Genomic DNA, 17,248 nt, shown 5'->3' with positions numbered 1-17,248 from the left:
ACAGATGCATCAAATCAAAACACTGACTGGAGGTTGAGAAAAAAGTCGCTCCGTCTTCAGCATATATAAGGAATGGGAAACATTTTTACAACAGATCTTGCTGGATAACAAGTGTAGGGTTGATGTAACATAATTACCTGTGTGACATATTCAGCATTAATCTGAGACACTGAAGGCGCCGCAGCCTTTTTAGCGGGGGTTTCTTTCCCCTTGGTGGCCATCTCAAGCTGCTACAATGACGACTGTCAGAAAAAGAGGGCAATGATATGTTATATGAAAGTAACCGTAGCTAATATTTGGTACCAATAAGGTTTGAAGTGAGTTGGTTGTACTGGTAATGCCTTAAGAATATGGGGCTGAGAAAGTTAGCTAATGTTAGCTAGGTTCAAAACTTCAGGATCTCAAGTTAATAAAAGAGTATTAAATGATATACATTATAACTGTTAATTACTGTAATGCCTTCCTGATACTTTTATGAGCACGCACACCAGTTATGTAGGTTAATTGATCATTATTAATACTAAAACATATCAAAACACAATAAGTAAACGTTAGCTGTTTCACACTATCAGGGGTGAGCTGAGCTAAGCTAAGCTAATGAGTCGCAGTAAGATAATAACTAAGAGTGTTTGTTAATAATGACTTTGCTGAAAAGTATCGGGGCGTACCCGATATATAATAATTATAGATAAAGCTCTCAAACCTTTATGTTTATTCCAGCATGAGTGTTACTGCCGTTGGATGGTTAGTTGCGCATGTACACAATCAAAACGCGCTGTTTGCGACGGACTTCCTGAATGGGTACGTTCGTAAAACCGTCCCCGGATACATAAGCAAGACCTCGGTTCCTACTACGCACGAATCCATGTTTTTTTTTACATTTTCCAAAGACAACTAAACTTAGTCTTAACTGAAGTAATAAACCTTATTCCTAATTTACCTTCATTTTGATGTAATATACAGAACATATATTAAGACTATCAAAATTATAAAAAAAATACATTAAAAAAGTTAGGAAAAAACAAAATAATATTGGATGTCTGAAATATTAATGAAATTCATTTATCACAATTGTTTTAATTTTGTATTCATAATTTTCTTATAACACCATAATGTTAATCGTGAACATAATACACACAATTGTATACAAAAAAATCACTGCACAGCAACATTTTATTATTAATTAATTAATCATCAATGAGTGAGATGTGTGTTGACTGTGAACCTTATGCCACAAATGTTACACCAAACACCCTCTGACATCAAACTTCTTTTGAGCGTTGTCCGCATACTGTTTGAGCTGTCATGTTTTGATTGTGGACCACATTATTTATAAATATTTGTATTAATAATTTGCCTTATTTATAAGGCAAATTGCAAAGTTCAGAGTAAAATGGATAACTACAGTATATACATTTTAGCCTGATCATTATTGTCTGTAACCTGTTAATAATGTTTTTTTGGTCTCTTTTCTTATTTATTGCACTCTCTTTAAGCCTTCTTCTGATATTGCCATTGATTCAATGTGTATTGCCGATGAGCAATACATCTTTATCAGTAGATGAATGATGACCAAAACTACCTCGGGTTCTTCTGTTGTTTTTACGATCAGAAAGGTTTTTTAAAACATTACCCTGGAAATGGTTGCTATTTTTAATTTCTTCTGAAATACGGTATATATAGACCCTTTTTCCCTGTATGCAAGTGAAGTCCAGATTAAGTAAACAAGTGCCTTGAGAGTTAATATGGATACCCAAAGCTCTTAAGGGATATTTGGCATGTATGAAGTTTTCTTTGGCTCACTTCCTCCATTAGGCTACTTACAGCACCATCATAATTGGAAATATATGTGAAATACTTACTGTAATGTCCCATTTACCTTTGTTAAAGAGGACATCTTTAAAGAGTCCATTATCACATCTGTCTCCAAACCTTTTTTATGATAATGTACAATGCAACTTTTCTTAGACAGAATATCCAGCACAGAGAGTTTGCTATATATTGTGAAACATTAAGTTATCATAGACCTACTTACACACTAAACGGCTCCATAAGTGATATGCCTTTTGACTGTAATATCCCCATAGCAGAGCTGTTGGGTGTGTTGGAGGAAGGCAATGACGTTACACCACAATAGTAAACAGCAGACAGGTGGTTTGCAGTCCTTCTCCCCTGTTAACAGAGTTTCTCTACTTTGAGATGTTATGGTCTTTTTCACTCCTCATTAAAACCATCTGTTCCCTCTGATATGTTCAGTTTGGAGCACAAACCTCTATATTTTGTTAATCTTTTTTATTTAACCTTTATTTAACCAGATAAAAAAAGCATTGAGATACAATCTAATTTTCAATGCTGACCTGGCCAAGAAGGCAGCAACGTTACACATAACCCATAACAAAAACATGTAAAATACAGAGAACATAACTAAGAAAACAAAAGACGAAAAAGCCGTCACTATATTGTGCACATTAGGACAGTAAGAAAGGTACACTACTTATTACTGCAAGAGCACCTGGTGGTAAGGACTTCAGACAACTTCAATTTAAAACATGCTATTGAGACAAGTGTTCTCAGTTTTAGGCTTGATTGAAGGACATTCCAAGACCAAGGACTCCTTTTTCCAGCCTCAGTCCGCACGGCAGGAACCGTATCCAGGCACTGGATCTGAGGTTGTAAGAGTCACAAACTGGAGCAAATCTGGCACATATGTGCAGTGGAAGCTTACCTAAAATGGCTTTATACATTAATAAAAACCAATGCTGCATCCTACGCATACTAAGTGAGGACCATCCAGTTAGGCTATACAGTTTCCAATGATTAGTCCTATAGGGTGTATTTGATATATAACGCAGTGCAGCATGGTAGAGTGGGTCAAGTTTGGCCAAAACACAGTGGGACAGGCAAATCTATAAATGGTATCACCATAGTCCAGCTGGGACAGGAATAAGCCAGAGACCAACCTTTTACGGGATGAAGTTGAAAAACAACATTTAAGTCTGAAAAGGAAGCCAAGAGTGAATTTAAATGTATTTGTTAGAACTTCAATATGGTATTTGAAGTTCAGATGTCTGTCCAACCAAAAGCCCAGATATTTGTAGGTATCGACAAACTCAACAGAGACGCCATCAAGGGTGTCAATGGAGAGGCAAGGGGACGCTGACTTGGGAGCAAAAAGCATTTCTTTGATTTTCTTACTGTTCAATAGCAGTTTGGAATCAATAAGCGTATGCTGTAGCGTGATAAAATGAGATTTTAAATTGGAAAAGGCCATATCCAGAGAAGGAGCACATGAATATACAATAGTGTCATCAGCATATGAGGTAGAAAATTGCATCTGATTACAAATATTGTTTACATATAATAAAAAGAGCAAGGGCCCCACAATAGAGCCCTGTGGAACTCCCTTCTCCAAGGTGACAGGGTCAGAGACAGTACTACCCAACCTGACGCATTGAGTACGGTCGGTTACATAACTCTGAAAACCAGCAAATGGCATTATGACCGAAACGGGACACCAAGATAACATTAGACATAATGTGGTGATCTACGTGTCAAATGCTTTGGCTAGGTCAATAAACAATGCAACACAAACAGATTTTTTATCCAAAGCAGCCATAATATCGTCTGAGACGTTCAGACTGGCAGTCACAGTACTGTGCTTTGATCTGAATCTAGATTGCATAGGGTTAAGGATGTTGTGTGAATTTAAAAAAAGTTTTAGCTGAGTAGAGACTAGGGACTCAAGAATCTTTGATAACACAGAAAGATTTGAGATAGGACGATAGTTATTCAACTCATCACCAGCTTTCAAGAGGGGCGATACCAGAGCTTGCTTCCACACAGCTGGCATTGTGTGAGTGGACAGAGAGAGATTGCACATATCAGTCACTGTTTGTGCTATAATCTGAATTGCAATTTGAAAAAAGAACGGGTTGAGGTCGTCAGGCCAGGCAGAGTTTTTAGGATCAATTGAGTGCAAAGTAACCCTGTAAGACTTCAGAGACCGAGAAATAAGCGAAATCAAAAACAGGGGAGCTCATCTCTTGACTAGGGCTGTGAGTACGACCATTTAGAGAGTCATGACTTTGCTCATCAAAAATGTGACCAGCCTTTTTGAAAGGAGCATTAAAAGCAATAGACATACCATCTGAATCTGAAATAAAAGAATCACTGACCTTCAATTTTTGTGGGAAACTAGAAATCTTCTTGTTCTGAGGTGATTTAATTGTTTTGCAGAATTTAGAATGGTCATTAAAACAATCAGTGGTTAAGCTCAGATAGTAATCAGCTTTAGCTTTTTTAATAAGGGCTGAACATTTATATTTCTGAGGACACGAAAAAGAAGCCAGTCATCACTAGTGTTAGACTTTCTAGCTAAGGACCATTGCTTATTTCGATCATGAATGAGATAAAATAGTTCTCTAGTAAACCATGGAGTGTTCTTAACTCTGAATTTTCTAAGAAGGGCATGTCTATTAATAATCAATAAAAAGTGATCAATGAAAAATTAGACGACAACATCGAAAGATGGAATTAACGCTATGAAGTGCCATTTAACCTCCGCCAGATCGTGTAACACCTGCTCAGAGAAGTGTTTGAAGCAGTTCAGTGGTCAAGGGCATCAACATTTAGTGCTCCTAACGCAAGCAATAGTGCATTGGTCACTAATATCATTAGGAAAAACACAAACAGACACATACTTATGAGCTGCATTTGTTAGAATGACTTCTATAAGGGTATCGTTATTGGGTTTGGCAGGGTTTATTCTAGTGGGACTATCAGCTGGGTTAAGTCCAAAGAATCACAAACCTGCTTAAACTGTGAAGATTTATCACTCAACCAGTCCCAAATGTAATGGATAAACGATTCTGAATTGGTCCATGGTGTAGTCTTGGAAAATAGTTTAGTCTAGCAAGACCCAGACAGATACCCAACCCCTTTTTAAGTCCTGTTACATTCTGTTTCCATGGTTTTCCGATTGGTGTTTGTTCACATTTTGTTGTTGAGTAAAAGTGAAATTAGTCAAAAATGAATCAGTACCGTTTTTGATAAGTTGTCATTCAAGAGCGTTTTTGAAAGTGTGCATATCAAAATCTCAAATCATCTTTTGGTCTTTACTAAAAAATCTAGAAATTAAAGTTACTGTAATGTAGAAATAAAATAGAATTGTTTGATCATCAGAAATACAAAATATAAAAGTGCAATGTCCATTAATTCGAAACACTGTCAATATAAAAAAAAATGTTTAGAAAAATTATTCAATATCTAAAGTATTCACACAGAATATTGAGCACTCAACCAACTATATCACTCATTTATTATAGGGGATGAATGCTTGTAAAATATTTGGCTTTATTTTAAATTGCATTTTTTTTATGTGGACCACAAGAGGGCAGCAGACACCACTCAATAGCATGTGATGGCTTGCCAGTTCAGCAGAAAGAACAAGTTTCATTTAGTCAGTGCTGTGACCATGAAGACATGCTTTTACAATCTGTCAGGGGAGGAAAACAATGCATTATGAAACAAAAAGGAATCAAATATACAAACAAAACCACGGTCTCTGAGGCAAACAGAACCCAATGTCAGGAAGAGTCATGCTGTGAGGCGGCTCCTGAGCTGGGCTCCCCTACCGAAGCCCACTGCTATGGGGAGAGAGAGGCACACACATCAGCCTGGTTAGCCTGGAGGAAGAAACACACAGTGAAAGTCCATGTGCAAGGCCACAATGACAAGAGCCGCAGGCTGGTACACTGTGCACAAAGGACAATGTTAGCCACAACAGCCAGTTTGTTTGCAGAGCGGTTGCAGGTCAGCTAAGTAGAAAATGTACATTTGACAAAACACATGAGAAAACTAAATGTCACCCTGTCTTTATTCATTTCATGTGGAAACACAGTGGTGGAGACACAAAGAAATGTGTCTGCCATAGGCCATCACAGTGGCCATGATTAGAATGTGATGATATAGTCGTGGCTTTGCCTGTGTCTGTATGAAAACATGCCTGCTGAAAGACACAATGTAGTGTTTACAGTGTGATCGACAAGTGGTTGTTGTGCACTGAATTACAGTGACAAATCTCCTCTGTGTGTTTTTAAATGGGTTTTGTATGTTTGTGTATTGTGACACATACAGTCCTTGTCATTTAGCCATTGTTACACTAAAGAAAGAAGCATGGGCATTCAAGACTGAATACAGAAGTGTCTTGCAAATGTGGCTTTTTATTTAAAATGTTGAATCTACTGCCAACTTAAAACAAATGAAATGTACATGGGCTGGCGTGGGTTGTTTCTTTATTACTCATTTCTGAATTTCGACAACAAAACATATTTCTAATCCTCTCTGTAAACCATAATGTATCACGTCTGGTGAACATGCATGTTAGCGCAGCACACAATTGTTTAGCAATAACCTGCTTGACATTCAGACTTTCACTCACAAAGAAATGTAAGGAACCAAGAATATTTACAAAGAAAACATTATTAGAGCAATATCTTCTTCAGCTATTTGTTTCATTGCTTAATCTGTTGGAATTATAATCAGTTTTATTTATTGGAAACACTGAAATATAATCAAGTATGTAACATTTATTGGTGTTAAGTTGACTGAGGTGTGTACAAGTACAACATATAAGTACTTTATTTCAAAATATCCATATCTTTGTGCTTATTTGATAGCTACATCAATCAACAATTCTAAATCTCCCCCTGGTGGGGCCTTTAAAAGCAAACAGGTGAACATTAACACACACTGTATATTTATGGGGCATTGGATTGCTCGCTCTCATAAATAATTGCTTGTTTGTGTTTTTCAACCCTCAATAAAATCTTCAGGCTCTATCGGCTGCCTCTATTGTTCAATTTTTGATAACAACAATCAAAACAACATTCGGTTGGTGAAGATCAATAGCCCACTCCACTCTGCCGCCATCACAAATGCGATAAAGAGAATAGCTGGAGTGGAGATGCATTCCAACTGAGATCATCAATACGGTTCATGATCTTTGAGAAAAGCATTGTTCCAGGAGCAATGGTTAATGGCGTTGTTTTCTTCCCACATCGGCACAATGTCAATTTTCGGGCCCAAGCACATACACACAACACAGAACACACACCTGGCCTGCAGCTGTCTGTTGTAGGGTCCCTCTCCTATTAACCAGCTTGCCTTAGAATCAATAGAACACATAAAGAGGCTTAATCTTTTCAGGTGCTTGCCACTGATTGCCCATTACACAATAATAACACACCTTGAATCCCATGGAGCATGAGAGAGAGAAACAGTCACATCATCCACAAAGCAGTCACACAGTAAATCTATAGGTTTACAACTGAACAGATGGTGTCAGCGGTGGCGCTAGGCCTTTATGAGGGGTGTTAGCTAACGTGGTGAGAGAAATTCCACCAGAAACAGTGGGATATCAGGGGATACAGTTTATCGCCTCGTGGAATGAGACACTGCTGGTGTCTCCTTTTGTAGTCCGCGGTCTCCAGCCTTCTGGTATGCGGCTTTAGCTTATAGTAGTTCTCTAAGACTCTTCTCGAAGGCAGAATAACAGCTGCTGCAGTAAACAACTCCAGTAGAGGACATAGGGATTATTGGCCTAACTTCTGCGATATGAAGTCGAATAAGCACATCCTCAAAACTGCACACGGACAAAAGTTTGCATTTCAGTCAACATCAATAAGCAGTTATGCTGTTTTTATTTGTCACATTCACAATGTCCTGTTGTAAGTCATGAGTTGTTGGGCTTTGATAGTTGCTTCTCCAGAAAAGCCCCATTGGATTCCAGTGCTGTGGATGACTGGAGCCTGGCTGTTGACTATAAACTGAGCCAGCAGGACAGGTGGAGGATCTCGGAGTCCGGCAAGTCCAAGACTGGAACCAGGGCCACAGACGGACTGGAGTCTGCTAGAGAGCTCCTCAAACTTTCTTCAAGCCCTGGCAGTTAGAGGTGGGGAGGGAGATAAGGGGGTGAGGACAAAAAAAGAAGGAGGTGTTAGTCTCATGAGAACTTTGGCTGGAGTTGGACATTAGGCTCGCATACAGATGCCCCACTGGGACCATCCCAGGACAGAAGCTACACTTAACCCTTCGACCATGCAGGGAACACGGGCCTATTTACAAATTATTGGCATTCCTAAATCCTTGGCAGATTGTAGCCCCCCCCCCAACTCCCTGCAGTGCGGACATATGGTCAGCAAGGACTGAGCTCTAAGCTACCCCTCCTGAACTCACACACATACAACCAAACATATACACAGAAGAGAGGGAGGGGGAATCCCTACCATGCCCTTTTGGACAATTGAGCAGCTTGTTGGGGGGGGATCTAGTGCAATGGATCCTCTGCTCCCGTTGTGTTGGGATGTTAGGAAGCTGTGTTGGGACTACCTCTCAGCTTTACTGGAGCTGAGAGATGTTGTTAGTGTGTGAGTGGTGGGGTCGGACTACAGACGGGCAGCGGACATGTGAGAATTCATTGAGCATCTCAGAGCCTCGTCTTGATGACAGCCTGTCTGTTTAGGAGCGGCCCGCTGGGATGTTGACCATTCCCTCCTCTGCTCCGTGCACTAATTGGTCACAAGTGTTCCTGTCTTATGGTTGACTGTCCTGGCTTATTCCTACTGACTTAAAAGCACACTGGATGGGCCTGGGGTGTGTTCATAATAGAGTTACACATCTAATGCAAATCAATATTTTCCATTCACAGAATGTGTCCAATATGATGTACGGTATGTAAAATGTAATCCTTGACCACTTATCTTGACTGGACAAACAAAGTTTGACCAACTTCTACTCTAGTACAACTATGTGACATTGATGTGAACTTGTAGAGAGAGAGAAATCAGGACAAAAAGGTTATTCGAGCAATTGAGCACTATTCTCTTTCATTTGAAGCACCCGCAGCATGCCAAACATACTTACAAAGAGCCCACACACCCTAATTAGCTAATACGCACTACAGCTTAAAATACCCCCACTGAAGACAGGCCTTTTTTGGAGGGCATTAAAAGCCTAAATATGTGTTATCAGAGCATGTGGTGCACCCTGGGAAGCGGGATCCTCTGGAGGTGGCTAGCTAACAACTGAACGAGCTATAGAGATCACAGACAGGGGATGGTTTTATTAAGAGAAGAAACACACCCTTCATCACACCTTGCCTACTAAGCCTGTTTTATGTCGGGATGTTTTAATCTTTGTACTAACAGATAGGAAATAATTGCGCTCTCTCTTTGAGGGTCTCTTTCTGTGTCTGTGTACACAGACATGCCTGCTTATGCATGAATGAGAGACACGAGGGGGGTGAAGGTGAGTGACTGGGCAATTTTGTGTTCTTTTGTCTTTGTGAGTAAAAAGCGTGTAAAGACAGACCAATCCCACATAAATGCTTCTGTAAAAATCACACAAAATGTATAGAACACTTCCCATCACACACCCACTCCCCTGCCCTGGGCTCTTAGCCCCCCTTCGGGCTACACAGGGAGCCTCATTGAGGGGCTCAGTGGACAGAGGATGTAAGATTCAAAGAGCCATCACATTAGCAATGGGATGGAACTAAACCATCTACCCAAGAGGACCAGCCATTATTCTGCTTACACAGCGAACTAAAAAAGGCTGCTGCTGAATCACTGTGTTTTAAAAACCAAACCATTACTAATGCCCACAACACCCTTTTATGCTAAAACCTAGAGCCATTTCAGTTCGAACTGATTGATATATAAATAGTGTAAGGCTAAGTGAAAAGAAGAGGAAATGGTGTTTCTGAGTGGAATGGTTAAAGCCTGCTGGGCTTATGGGGCTTTTAAGCACTGGCCAAGGCCCAGAGCCAGTGGTTTTTAGTTGTGCTACACTGACTCCCATACTGGTCAAATTACCCGGTAAACGAGGTGGTAATTAGCAAGTGTTGGCTCATGAAAATTGTTCATTTAGTCCAAGAATAATGAACAATTATTACGAGGGGCTGTTAAGTGGAGCCACAGAGGATCATTACACTTCCTCACCTTTCTAAAAGTAGCCCTTGTTATTCATTTGATATAAACAACAAGTTGCTCGCCTTGTATGTGAGAGGGTTTGCTCGTAGTGATGAGCTCACAGAAAGAAATAACTTTACTCTCAGCTCTAGGGATCATTGTATCTTCTTATAGCTTATTGTTTTTGGGCTCAAATCCTTATTCTTGTGTTTTTGAACAATCATTTATTATAATAACAGTTCAATTTTAAAAACAGACAAACAGTTAACAGCAGGTAATATTGTCTTGGTTTTTAGAAAAAGACAGATATGTTTTTTAGGAAAAGATGGAGACCAAAATAGAACAACATTCATTAGACGGAAACAAACACAACTTCCTCCAAATGCTAATGTTGCTCTTTGTTTGATCGGTGTGAAAATAAGCTAATTGCTATAAAGTTCACCATTTTGAAAGATGTCCATTTCAATATTGTTTTTACAGTGTTTCAGCTACCCAGAAGTGGCCAGATTAGGTTAAATATTAGATGTACTTTTGTCTCTAGCATTTAGAAACAAAGAAATCTAAACGTATTAAATAAAAATTCTTACTGTACAAAATAATGGCTTTCTTTAATCACAAGAAGTCCTTCACCAGAAATGTGAGGTTTTATTGAGCATTGAGGTCCTATCTTTGAGAAAACCTCTCTATCGTAAGTAACAGGTTGAGACAAGATGTTTAAAGGTTTCATTTGGAGCATATGTCATGTCTATCAGCTGTGAATCTTAAGGCAAGTAACCCAAGGGTGGGGTGGGGGGCTAGGGGGGGGTGCAGTCACATTCTGCTCCAATGTTGTTGTCTGTCTGCTCGCTGACAGCAGCAGTTGTGAGGCTGTGACTGCTAGCGCCAGAGGTGTTACTTTTCCTCCTTTGACTTTTTGGATTCATCACCCGATGAGCATAGGCTGTGACCCATAAAAACGCCCATGGGTGAGCTCCCAGGGCTTGGCTGTGCGTGCAGGGTAAGGTTACAGATTCGAGCTCAATGATGAGTCAGTAAATGGTTTTAGGGGAGCCATGATCAAAGAAACATACATTTCAAGGGTGAAGATTGAGGTTGATTTTGCTCCAGTAAACCAATGACCCAGTAACACAGTTAATGGTTTCTATAAAGAAAAACTAACATTCTTTCTATAGCGGCATCAATAGTAAATGTTGAGTTGTCCTAAATATATACACTAAGCATTTATTGCCATATCTACATCTATATCAATTTGTATTTGACATTTGTATTTGATACATTTGAATAAGATTCCTCCTCAAGCCTCTTACGCTTGCATTGTGAATAATGAAAGAAGATATTAATGACATGCATCGTATATCATGAAACAGTGTTGAATAACAATTATATAATTAGGTTACAAAACAAATAGCAGTGTTCATCTGTCATGCATATCAACACGTTTTCCAAACGGATCAACCTTTTCCCCATTCATCACTGGTAACCATAATTTCCCGTCCTCAAGAAGATGAGTTATGTCAAAGCTAAAAATGACAGTAAGATGGCTGGTTTGGCACGGATTCAAAAATGTTAATTGACTGCTTCAGCGATGACTTGACAACTGAGCCCGTGTGATCGATGTGCTCGTCGCCCTTTTCCCTCCGAGAGAACATCTCTCAGGATAAAACAAATACCGTTCCACATTTGCCTTGACGAGAACCTGGAATCCTGGGAGCCGGAGATGGTGGCGTATAAAAGTGTAATGATGACAAAAGACTGTGCCAGCTGCTTGCGTTACTGTACACAGTGCAGACACAACAAATGACTTACAATAATTAAACACGGGAAGAAAGATTCCTCCTCTGGAGAGACTGCTGCCTAGAACATCTTATGGAGTTTACATAAACAATGTCAGCTCAAACTTTATACCAAAAGAGAGTGCAGAGAGACGGGCTGTCACTTTGTTTCTATTAATACAGTGATGTGGAGCTTAACTTGTGTCGCAACAGAATGACTTATTTATGATAAATCCTGTTAATGAGTGAACAATTTAAAGTGTATGTGTAGTGTCTTGAGTGAGATACATCTCCAGTGACATACCTTCAACAATCAGCTGTGCCAGCGGGTGGTTGCACTTGTAGAACACCCTGGCACACAGTGGCACCAGCTCAGCAGCCATCTTCTTCATGGCTTTCTTTAATGTGGCGCCAATTGCTTCTGTAACATCCTTTACACCGGTGACCTCCAGGTTATCGCCGGGCACAGCCAGGGAGAGTGAAAGTGAAGCGCTACATGCAGACATAACAGTGTGGCACTCTATGGATCCGCACGCCACCTTTGTAGTCATGTGACAGGAAGTCCTTTGGGTGGGATCATCCTGTACTGCAGTTACATGAAGCTCCACAGCTGCACCCTTGGGTAAGGCCGGCACCACGACCACCAACAATGGCGCAGGTTTGATTTCATGCTCCCACATCAGGTCCTGAAATGCAGAAAGATGAAATTCAAATGAATTGGCTGGCAAATGATATACTGTGTTCTACTACAATCAAATGAATGGCCCTCCTGCTGGGAAACATGCTGCGTCTTCTGACCACAAACACTGCTCCATCAACATAACACATTATTCTAAAGCAAGTCATAAAACTCCACCACACAGGACAAGACAGGCTCTTTACTTGACTGACTGACAGGCTATCAATTAGCATGAGATTGAGAGGTGACCCTTGTAATGATAGTTTGTACAAACAATTCAGAAATAATCCATACTGCTCGCAGCCACCGTAAACAAAATGCACAAATGCATTTACTTTGAGCTAACATGACAGGTCCTATCAGAGGTGACTTCTCACCTTTGTAAGAAGATCACTCACAACATATTATGGCAGTTTCACCACACGCATTTAGTTGAGATCTGCCTCAATTTTATCTATAGAGCAAAAATCTCTTTATTTGTTCTCCTCTGGACTGAGGGCCATTAGTAGTAACAAAATGTCTTGGAGCAGTGCTACAATATGGCCCTCTAATAATACTTGGCTGTGGCTTCATCTGCTAATGGGAGAGAAATGAGTGTTTTATATAACCGTCATTTCAGTCGGAGTCGATAGGGCAAAAACACTTAACCCCCTTTCCAATTTGCTGGATCAATTTTCATCCACTTACACCCCACTTCGTAAGTGCAGAATAATAACAGGTTTCTTACATTTTATTTTGATATTCAGTCACATACAGAAAAAGAAGAGCAGACGACGGCCACTTTGTCCCTTCAACAGACCAACCCGTCATGACCCAATCAGCCAGATTCACTGGAGCAGCACTTACCTTCAGATTAAACTTTAGCAAACGCTTAATTGTGTATCAACAGCTAACCTCTTGCCTTGGAAAGTGAAGTAAACGTAAAAAAGTAAGTGTGTTGAATGAGTTTGCGTTCAAGGGTGGAGATTTCTTTACTTGAAGAGAGGCTAGCTTGCAGTGATGAACAATCACAAGAGCAGAGAACAATAGCCGTGTCAGCGCGGACCTCTTAGCATGTCAGACAAAGTGACAGCACACATACAGGTCCTATGCTTTGATAAATGTTATATTAGCACTTCTGGCACAGGCTAGGTATTCCTCCTAGAGGGAACTGCTCCTGCGCTTGTCAATAGTGATTGAACATGGAGCAGAGAGTGGGAACTGGGGAGAGAAGTGACAGGACAGGGGGTCCTGCTCAGCCAGGCTTAAAGGCCACCCTGCAGGCCTCTGCTGCTGAGGTACTATACCCAACCGACCATTCACAAGGAGATCAGGGGACTTCAGTTCTGCAGCTCCAGCCTCTGGCAGGACTTTACTGTCACGGCACAGTTGCTGACTTTTTGTCCGAGCTGTCGGACGAGGTTACATCAGTCCCTTTTTGTTTCTTTATTAATGTATCCAGCAAAATGTAACATTATGAGGGAAGTTTGTTCAGCAGGTCTGTGGAAGTAAATGTGCAAAAGGTGCAGTATTGAGTGTGTGTCTATGAATGTACACGTGTTGTACATTTGTGTGTGTGAGTCTCAGGCTTGACTGGTCAGAACTCCATTACCCTGCCAGAGGAGTGAGAGCGGAAAACAGGCTGACATCCCTACCTGACCAGACATCATTTATTAAATTAGTCCAATAAAACACAGTCTTTGATATATAGTGGAGCTGAGTGCTAGAGTGGCAAGTTGGGAGGGCAGGCGGGTGGCAGAATGTGTGTGTGTGTGTGAAGGAGGCTCTGTTCCGCTCTACACCAGCCACTTAACACAATCCATCTCATTACTTCATCGCACTTCGGTTCCAGGGCATGCAGCCATTCCCCCAGTGCTCTCTTGCTCTGTAGGCAGCAGGTAAACTCATGAAGTCTGGATCTGCTGCGCTCAGCTCTCTATACTGATGGAGTGTGACCTGCCTCTCCTTATGTTTGTTTTCTTTCTCCCCACTTCCCTCCCTCTAGCTTGCGTCCGTGTGCCTGGAGCGTGCGGTGGCTTGGAGGGCCGAGAGGCGTGAAAGCCGAACGGTAAACACGGTAATAAGGAAGTGGTGCAGAGGCGGGGAACAGCGGGGAGCTGATGGGACTTCGCTGCTTAGCCAGTTCCCCTACATTTCCTGCCCAGCGGGACGCCTTCAGCATGTGGCTCTATGTCTCAGCACTTACTGTAGTGCTGTCAGTCTGCTATAATATCCCTTCCCATTCACTCCCTCATTCCCTCTCTTTTCTTAAGATTCCACGCTGAAGCCCGTCAGACTGTTTGTGTAAATGAAACACACAGGGCCATGTCAGTGGGGTGAGGAAAGGTTTAAGGGTATTAGGCCATTATAAAACCATGCCAAGCACTTTAAAAAGTACCAAGTAAGCAGGAGAGAAACAATGGAAAGAAGTATTTGACTCTGGTATGCAAGAAGGAAACTCCCCATAATGCAAATGCAATACTATTAAATTGATCACAAATCAAAATATCAACAAAGATATCGTTTGATGAATAATCTTTCCCAAAATAGATAGGTGCTTATGAATATTGTGTGAGAAATTAAAGTACTGTTAGTCTTAATAACAGAAAACCTGCTTCATAATTATTTTTCACTATATGACACGTTTCCAGAACCTGTTAGTGTTACACAAAGGGACGTCTGTTTAACATTTATTGATTTATCACATCAACATCTCCCTGTTCATCAAACCCTTTTCACACACAGACAAACAGGCTCTTTGTGGTTTAATGCACCGTAAATACAATTTCACACATATAGCGACTCCAGTATGCTCCCAATTAACCCTGCAAGCTTCTCCATCCACCTGATTAGAGAAATTATCTGCGCACAAAAACAACATGGCCCTTTGGCTTCACAAACACGCCATGCCATGGTGTTTCTATCATTTCAATTCACATGTCTGGTGTCGGAAAATACACTTTACCATTTATCTATCTTGAAATGTCAACATGTAAAGCTACATACACTGGTTCTCAATCAGCATAAAGAACAGATGCATTGTGGGGTAAACAAAGAAGGGATCAGAATGGGGAATGAAATCCCTAGTATCAATAATACAACCTATAGCAATTGACAATATAATGTCTTTAGGCACTTGATATAATTAAATAGTTATTTTTTGGCAATCCCAATTTAAGATGACGAATTAGGTATAACTTTCCCATTTTATTTAAATGTTAAATGTAATTGATTGTTCAGTTCAGTTTTATAAACCAGAATGCCAAAAGTAAAAACACACTAGATTTAATGTTAAATCACACATTATAGATATTTTTGCAACAAACTGACTGTGGAGCATTATGTGATGATTTGGTTGGTTAATGTCCCTGTTTAACATAATTATCTTGTCTGTCCTCTTTTCTTTTATCTATTTCTGTAAACACACTTTATAGCTTTTGCTTTAAATAAATCTTAGACACTAACTTAAAGAGCTACCACAGTGCAAATTTAAATTATTCTTGCAAATTCCAGCTGGTGGAGTTATCGCTGTTGTCTGTGGGAGTTGTGTTCTCAGCGTTTGACCTGAGTTAACCATTCTAATTACAGTCAGTTCAAATGAGCACCGGTGCTTTGTATAATCCCCACCCTAGGGAGAGAGCATTTCACCTAGTTTAGGATGAAACAGTTTCCCCCACCACAGCCGCTCTGCCTATCTTCCCTTGAAGTGGAAGAGAGGAGAAAGTGTGAGAGCCAAGCTGGGAAGTCACACGAAGATGATCTGCCTCACAGGCAAAGAAAGAGCATGAGGTCAGGTTAGTAATCCACCACCTCAGCCAGATCTATTCTTAAGGGGAGAACTCACCTGTTTACAGATGGAGCTGTCAATTAGAGCTGCTTAATCTTAGAATCAGTCGAAAAATAAAACATGGTCTCCGGTTGGCAGTCCTGGGTCAGCAAAGTGACATGGAAGCACAACAGATGGATGATGTTGTCCATCTTCAGTGACCTCTGACCTGAGACTAGTCTTGTGACCTCCCTAAGATTTGCCCTTGGTTAGCCTTGTTAAATGAACAACCCAATATGCATGCTAAATTGCTGGTACGCTGTCAATGCTTTCAAGATTTTGAATCCACAGTGAGTTACAATATGTCAAATAAATGCACAAATCGACGGCAGCTCTTGACTGAGATAAGCTTAAATATATGTATTTGAATTCAGAAAGTATCACTTGATGCTTTGAGAATATTTGCTGGTCTTCAATAACACATTTATAGCTGAATATATGCTATACTTTTCTGGAATTGACACAAAGTTGACATCCTCTCCCCAGTCTTTAACACCTCTCACCACTGAGCAGAGCCACATGTTGGAGGTGGGCTCCTGCCTCTCCCTTAGGCCCTATTCCCATGGCGACACAGATTATTGTAGGAGGAGAAGGGCTGCCAGGGGAGGCTGGTGCCCCTATTAGACGTATGGAGCAGGGGTTGTAAGCCGGGGCGGTGGGATGGAGGGAGGTGGCAGGAAAGGGGGGTGGAGGGGGGGATAAGCTGCTCTGAGAGTTGAACGGAGCTCCAAAATGGTGTGTGGGGGCAAAGGATTAGGGAAGCTCTGAGGAAGACATCTGCTTCTGTGCCAAGCTCGGCATTATCAAAGACACCAGCGTTTCCCACATCATCAACTTTTCATGAGCGCACTCACTGGTAAATATCAGTCGCGGCGGCTTGTGTCTCAAGGGGGCAGAGAGGGGCGAGGAACTTTCCCTTATTTCACAACTATAAAACACAATTCTGAAAGGCTCTACTGAAATACTTCGATGCCATATCAACTTTCTCTCATTTTACTTATTCATCCACTGTCTTTTAATCCAT

General features: G+C 40.8%; 2 protein-coding genes across 3 annotated transcripts in view; both read right to left on the bottom strand.

The window, feature by feature from the left end:
- Positions 1-836, bottom strand: part of aqr (aquarius intron-binding spliceosomal factor) — a 54,431-nt gene extending 53,595 nt beyond the window's left edge. For both annotated transcript variants that reach the window (XM_079693030.1, XM_079693031.1), the window contains exons 1-2: positions 704-836; positions 138-242 (exon numbers count right to left, since the gene is read on the bottom strand). In XM_079693030.1, the coding sequence (XP_079549156.1) occupies positions 138-221 (84 nt within the window). In that variant the 5' untranslated portion in view covers positions 222-242; positions 704-836. The remainder of the gene's footprint in view (positions 1-137; positions 243-703) is intronic.
- A 5,365-nt stretch (positions 837-6,201) lies between these two features.
- The window catches only part of dph6 (diphthamine biosynthesis 6), a 56,006-nt gene continuing 44,959 nt past the window's right edge, over positions 6,202-17,248 (bottom strand). Inside the window, exons 14-15 of the mRNA XM_079640358.1 lie at positions 12,045-12,426; positions 6,202-7,938 (exon numbers count right to left, since the gene is read on the bottom strand). Of these exons, the coding sequence (XP_079496484.1) occupies positions 7,820-7,938; positions 12,045-12,426 (501 nt within the window). The 3' untranslated portion in view covers positions 6,202-7,819. The remainder of the gene's footprint in view (positions 7,939-12,044; positions 12,427-17,248) is intronic.

This window comes from Notothenia rossii, assembly GCF_949606895.1.
Source record: "Notothenia rossii genome assembly, chromosome: 7".
NCBI classification, from domain to species: domain Eukaryota; kingdom Metazoa; phylum Chordata; class Actinopteri; order Perciformes; family Nototheniidae; genus Notothenia; species Notothenia rossii.
Note: the sequence above shows the minus strand (reverse complement) of the source record. Positions and strands in the feature narration are given on the sequence as shown.